Source organism: Panthera tigris, chromosome D1, assembly GCF_018350195.1.
Source record: "Panthera tigris isolate Pti1 chromosome D1, P.tigris_Pti1_mat1.1, whole genome shotgun sequence".
In the NCBI taxonomy this organism is placed as follows: Eukaryota; Metazoa; Chordata; class Mammalia; order Carnivora; family Felidae; genus Panthera; species Panthera tigris.
In genome coordinates, this window is record NC_056669.1 from 102,148,869 (window position 1) to 102,155,774 (window position 6,906).

The 6,906-nt window shown below is 44.0% G+C and overlaps 1 protein-coding gene across 1 annotated transcript; it reads left to right on the forward strand.

Moving 5' to 3' along the window:
* Positions 1-18: 18 nt before the first annotated feature.
* LOC102948865 (olfactory receptor 9I1-like) lies at positions 19-960 on the forward strand. The gene has a single exon (XM_007092664.1). It carries the CDS (start codon positions 19-21, stop codon positions 958-960), a length of 942 nt encoding a protein of 313 aa, XP_007092726.1.
* Positions 961-6,906: the final 5,946 nt, after the last annotated feature.

Below are 6,906 nucleotides of genomic sequence, written 5' to 3' on the forward strand. Positions count from 1 at the left end.
GTGGATGACCTGGGATTCATGGCAGAGAATGACACTGTGGTGACAGAATTCATTCTAATGGCATTACAGCTGTCGGCAGGGCTGCAAATGGGTCTCTTCTTTGTGTTTCTGGTCCTATATTTCGTCACCGTGGGGGGCAACCTGGGCATGATAGTGTTGATTCAGAGAGACCTTCGTCTCCAAACTCCCATGTACTTCTTCCTCCGCCACCTTTCCTTCCTGGACATTTGCTACTCTTCTGTCATTGTCCCTCAGTTGCTTGAGACCTTGGGTACCCGTAAGATGGCCATCACTTACGAACGCTGTGCCACCCAGTTCTTCTTCTTTACACTCTGTGCCAGCACCGAATGTTTCCTTTTGGCTGTGATGGCCTATGACCGCTATATGGCTGTGTGCAACCCCCTCTTCTATGCCACTGCCATGACACCACAGACCTGCCTAGGGCTGGTGGCTGGGGCATACGCTGGTGCCATGGTCAACGCTGTGATCCGCACTGGGTGCACCTTTTCAATCTCCTTCTGTAAGTCCAACCACGTGGACTTCTTTTTTTGTGACCTCCCACCCCTGCTGAAGCTTGCCTGTAGTGAGACCAAGCCACGGGAACGGCTCATCTACCTCTTAGCTTTCTTGGTCATTACGACCAGCATTTCAGTGATTCTTATATCCTACTTTTTTATCATTCATGCTATTCTGAAGATTCGTACAGCAGGTGGCAAAGCCAAGACTTTCTCCACCTGTGTTTCTCACATGACTGCAGTGGCTCTTTTCTTTGGGACGCTCATGTTCATATACCTGAAAGGTAACATGGGCACATCGCTTGGGGAGGATAAGATTGTGTCAGTATTTTACACGGTGGTCATCCCTATGCTGAACCCAATGATCTACAGCTTGAGAAACAAGGAAGTGAAGGAGGCTCTGAAGAAAACTCTCAACAGGATAAAGGTTTCCCAAGTACAGTAAGACTTGAGCTCCATGAATTCAGAAGCTCCTGCAAATCATCCTTTGGGCTTCTCTCTTTAACACATGAACTAGATTTCACAATGACAAAGACATATTGAGGCAAAAAAAAAAATATGTAGCTTTGGGTACCAGCAATTTCTTTATTAGCTCTATGACCTTCAGTCAGAAATTCTCTGCCCCAGTTTTCACATCAGTAAAAATTCCTGCCTTGCTATGATTAAAGCCAGGATGAAGAGAGATGGAATGCCAAAGGGCTTTATAAATAATAACATGCTATAAAATTGAAAATTGACTTTCTCACCTGTCCTGGGTATTGCTGAGTGTTTTCTCAGCTACTTGAGTTCAAAAAATTCAAGCTGCCAAGCTAACTTTTGCACTTGAATAATTATAAAACCATGGCTTCTTGTTTGCATGGTGAGGGTAGTTACATTCTTTGCTTGTGGGTAGCGGGGTGGAAATCAGCCTTGACCAAAGAAACCTTGTCCCAACATTCAATCATATCCAATTTAGGTGTTTGTCATAAAAAATACAAGCAGTTAAAGAGGAAGGAAAAATAGAGGGGAAAGGAGATGTAAACTGGGAAATGTTCACCTAGAATATGTTCACCCACTTCCCAAGATAGCACAGAGGACAGAGAGATACTGTAGAATAAAAGTATGTAGAGTAAAAGATGTAATGTTTGCATTAATTATTGGAAGTAATTTGATCTGATGTGGAGCTGAACTGAGCCCCACATATAACTTCTGAAATACTTCTTGATCACCAAAGGTCAGAAACTCTATTTTGTTTCTGAAGGATTGTTCAAAGAACATCTCAAGCTAGTTTCTAGTTTCCATTAATGAAAACCACTATGTACCTCCATCATTGGTAGGACTTTTACTTTATTGTCAGAAGGCAGATAACCATGAATCTGACTGCCACTTTTTAATGATCTCCTTTGGCTAGAAACATTATCTGGCAAATGTCTCCATAGAGATTCCACAATCCTACTCATCAATGCAGCAAATATTTACGGACTACTATGTATCAGCCATAATACTAGGTTCAGGAATACAGAAACAAATAAGATAGATGTGGTTCTTCCTTCATGGGGATTAGAACTTGCCGCATAGACATATGTAAACCATTACAGTTAATTTAGTTTTTCATATGGCTTTGGAAAGTGGAAAAAAAGCAATACAGGATATTGTTATACTGTACAGTTGGGTTCTGACCTAGTTTGGTGTGGTCAGCAAAGGCTTCCCTGAGGAACTGACATTGATGCTGAGGCTTAGTGGGAAGCCTGTCATAGTCATGGGCTGAGGAGCTGAGGGAAGCCAGAGTGGCTGCAGCATAAGGACAGGGGCTGAGTGTGACACGCAGCTGGAGAATTCAGGAGCAACTGGGTCACGGAGAGCCTCGCAGGCTCGCGTGGGGACTTCTGGACTTTACTGCAAGAGCAAGGCTTGAAATGGTCCTGTCTGAATTTTTTTAACGTTTATTTATTTTTGAGACAGAGAGAGACAGAGCATGAACAGGGGAGGGTCAGAGAGAGAGGGAGACACAGAATCTGAAACGGGCTCTGGGCTCTGAGCTGTCAGCACAGAGCCCGATGCGGGGCTCGAACTCACAGACTGTGAGATCATGACCTGAGCCGAAGTCGGCCGCTTAACCGACTGAGCCACCCAGGCGCCCCCTGTCTGAATTTTTAAAAAATGTTTTTATTTATTTTTGCGACAGAGAGAAACAGAGCATGAGCAGGGGAAGGGCAGAGAGAGAGGGAGACGCAGAATCGGAAGCAGGCTCCAGGCTCCGAGCTGTCAAGCACAGAGCCCGACACGGGGCTCGAACCCACAAATGGTGAGATCATGACCTGAGCCAAAGTCAGATGCCCAACCAACTGAGCCATCCAGGCGCCCCAAGTCCTGTCTGAATTTTAAGAAGATCTCTTTGGGGCGCCTGGGTGGCTCAGTAGTTCAAGCGTCCGACTTCAGCTCAGGTCATGATCTCATGGTCCATGAGTTCGAGCCCTGCGTCGGGCTCTGTGCTGACAGCTTGGAGCCTGGAGCCTGCTTCAGATTCTGTGTCTCCCTCTCTCTCTGACCCTCCCCCATTCATGCTCTGTCTTTCTTTGTCTCAAAAATAAATAAACATTAAAAAAAATTTAAAAAGATCTCTTTGGCTGCAGTGTGATGGCTGCGGGGGGATGGAAGGAAGCATACGCATTTCGTCTAAGAGGCAACCAATGGTGCATTCTGGGATATGCGGTTTGATTTCCGCACAATACTGTGTGCTTTGTTCTAAAATATGTACAAGGGCAGGGCACCTGGGTGGCTCAGTTGGTTGAGCGTCTGACTCTTGATGTTGGCTCAGCTCATGATCCCAGATCATAGGATCGAGCCTCGCGTCGGCTCCATGCTGAGCGCAGAGCCTGCTTAAGATTCTCTCTCTCTCCCTGTCCCTCTCCCCTGCTTGCGCATGCTCTCTCTCTAAAATTAAAATAAAATAAAATAAAATAAAATAAAATAAAATAAAATAAAATAAAATACATATAAGAGCAGAGAAAGCTCACAGGTGCATGACCATGATGTTGGTATAGCACTGATTCTTAGAAAATGGTGAAATTTGGGAAATACACTTTTGGAGGCATCTACTTTTTCACTGGTACACTTTTCCTTCTCTGCATGCAGCCTTCCTTAGATATACATCGAAATGGCCATCAACTTCTCCCTTTCAAGGGGACAACACATTTTCATTAACTCCTACTATGTGCCAGGTTGTTTCAGTAGGCTGAAGAAATCACTCCTTGCAGGGTTTCTTACATGCATAAAGTCAGGAAAAGCCTTTAACTTAAAAAAAACATATATAAATGCAGGGCGCCTGGGTGGCTCAGTTGGTTAAGTGTCTGACTTTAGCTCAGGTCATGATCTCAGTTTGTGAGTTCAAGCCCCCTGTCGGGCTCTCTGCTGTCAGCACAGAGCCTGCTTCAGGTCCTCTGTCTGTCTGTCTCTCTCTCTGCCCCTCCCACCCTCGTGCTCTCTCTCTCTCAAAAATAAATAAACATTTAAAAAAGGTATATAAATGGGGAAAATGCTAGACAGTGACTGTGCTATTTTGGTGGTGGTGGTGGGGCTTCCAAGATTCCTCCCACCTTCTACTTGATGAGTGGCCACAAACTGCCTATAAATGAATGACCTTTGATGCAGGTACAGTATTTGATGTACATACAACTACTTCAGGGGTGCACCAAGTGGACAAAAATAAAATGAGGTTTTAGTGTGTTTTAGGGGATTGCTTTCTGATTAATGTGCGAAGGCACGGAAAGAAATGGCCTTTGTGGTGAATTTCCACTTGCATAATTTAATCAATGAGTGAAAACGTCTGTAAATCACCTAATGTGTGTTGAGCTCGGTACCAAGAGTTTTTGCTTATCTCATTGACAGGTCTCCTTTTTATTTTTTATTTTTAGTATTGAAGTTTAGTTGACATACAGCGTTATATTAGTTTCAGGTGTATAACACAGTGATTCGACAGTTCTATGCATTACTCAAAGCTCACCACGTTAAGTGTGTGTTGTGGGGGGCGAGGGGGTCTTTAGGGTTTTCTCTGTACAGTATCATGTCACTTGTAATTAGTGACAGCTTTATTTCTTCTTTACCAGTCTGGAGGCCTAGTATTTCTTTTTTCTTGCCTGGGCTAGGACTTCCAGTACTATATTGAATAAAAGTGGCCAGAGTGGACATCTTTGTCTCGTTCTTGATAGGTCTCACTTTGAAAACAGACTTTACGATAATCTGTCAGAAAATAGAATCCTCTGGTTGATTTTATGTGTCAGTTTTGGCTGAGTTAGAGAGCGCCCAGATACTTGGCCAAACGTTATTTTTGGTGTATCTGTGAAGATGCTTCCAGATGATATTTGCATTTGAATCAGTGGATCCAGTGACGCAAGTTGCCCTCCCCCTATAGAGGTGAACATGACCCAATCCACTGAAGGCTTGAATAGAGCAATAGGCAGAGGAAGGGAGAATTCACTCCTCCTACTCTGTCTGCCTGAGGTGCACTTGGAGGGAAATCCACACCATCGGCTTCCCTGGTTCTCAGGCTTCGGACCGAATTGCACCACTGTCTTCCTGAATCTCCTGGACTGTTTCAGCTTCCATACAAGAATCTGTGTGAGCCAGTTCCTTACAATAAATGTCCAATGCCATAAACAGATCGATCTCCTCTGAAAGTTTTCTACCACCCTCTTGATTATTATTGTTTTGTGATAAAAAATACTTAACATAAGATCAACTCTTTTAACAAATTTTTAATATAGATTGTGGTGATATTTTCACTACCACGAACCACCCTGAAGTGGCTTAAAAGAATCTCCATAAAGGGGCTCCTGGATGGCTCAGTCGATTAAGCATCTGACTCCTGATTTTGGCTCAGGTCATGATCATGAAGTCCTGGTCATGAGATCGAGCCCCATATCAGGCTTGGCATGGACTGCAAATCCTGAGATTCTCTCTCTCCCTGCCCCTTCCTCACTCATGTGCTCCCCCACCAAAGAAATAAATAAAACTAAAAAAAACTAAAAAAAAAAAAAAAATATATATATCCTTTTGGTTCTGTATCTCTAGAGAACCCTGAATAATAAAATCCAGTTGGTAATATGGAGTCTTCTTTTTTTTTTTTTATCCCATTCAGCTTCTAAGTGTATTTTGTTTAAGCACTGGGTTTTGGAATAAGTTTCAGCTGTAATACTTTGGCCTCAATCTACCAAAAATGATATGGAAAAGATGAAGAAAGCAGACTGTCAAACTTTGAATGGTTCCATTTAACTCAATACATCAAGAGACCAAAGTGCTATATTCTTCTTATCATTTAGATTATCAAACAGTGATGTCACCAGCATGGCATTTTAGGGGACCCCACAAAGATCGATAATTAGGCAGCTATCTATAAACAAAACATCCCTGGGATAGCTCATGAATCCACTTGAAAGACTTCAGCAACACCGGAGCAAAAAACCAAAATGAAACAAAACAAGACAAAAGACAAAAGACAAAAACAAGCAACCAAACAAACAAAAAACCCTGAGAATAATCCCACAGATAAGGAAAGAAAAACAGCTTCATTCTGCCTGCATCATTCCATCCCCCAGGCCGGCACTGGTCAGTGCTAAGAGGGAACCCCCCCCCCCGCCCAAGAAATGGGAGATTGGGGTGAATGAGCAGTGTCCTCAGACTTTCAGGGCAATGCACAGAGGACCCACTCAGTGTTACACCTTCCAGAGCCAGCTATGAACCAGGAACATGAGCAGGGGCTACAGTTGAGCTACACAGTGAAAGCGACCATGGTTCCCAGTGACCAGCTCTGCCAAGGAACCCAGAAGCTTTCACCACTGAAGAAACCAAATGGCCAGCACAGTCGTGGGTCCCATGCAGATTCCACTGGTTTTCACCACATGGATTTTTGTGCGTGCAGATGCCAGCCTCCTGAGTCCCTCCCACTTCTGTACCCCTGCCCGCTTTGTACCAGAGGCCAACCCAGGTCTCCGTGGCGGTGTGAGTGCAACACTCCAGCTTAGACCCCCGCAGCTGACCCTCACTGTCATGCGTATGCTCGAGGCTAGGCCCTCTGTATGTGCACTTACACGCTCATAGCCTGACTCTTGTCACCAGCCTCCACTACTGTGCCCATGCCCATGGAGGGACTTGGTAGCCACAAGAGTGCATGACAGCAGGCAGGGCTTTCTGACACCAGAAGAAGCAAATGCAACAGGCAAAATCAACAAGTGAGCCTACGTCAAACTGAAAAGCTTCTGCACAGCAAATGAAATGATCAGCGAAATGAAAAGGCGACCTATGAATGGGAGAAAATATTTGTAAACCATGTGCCTGATAAGGGATTAGTATCCAAAATATATAAAGAACTCATACAACTCAATAGCAATAAAACAAACAATTCAACTAAAAATGG

What these genes read in the sequence shown, in the direction of transcription:
- LOC102948865 (XM_007092664.1), top strand. Translation starts at nt 19, where the DNA reads ATGGCAGAGAATGACACTGTGGTGACAGAATTCATTCTAATGGCATTA.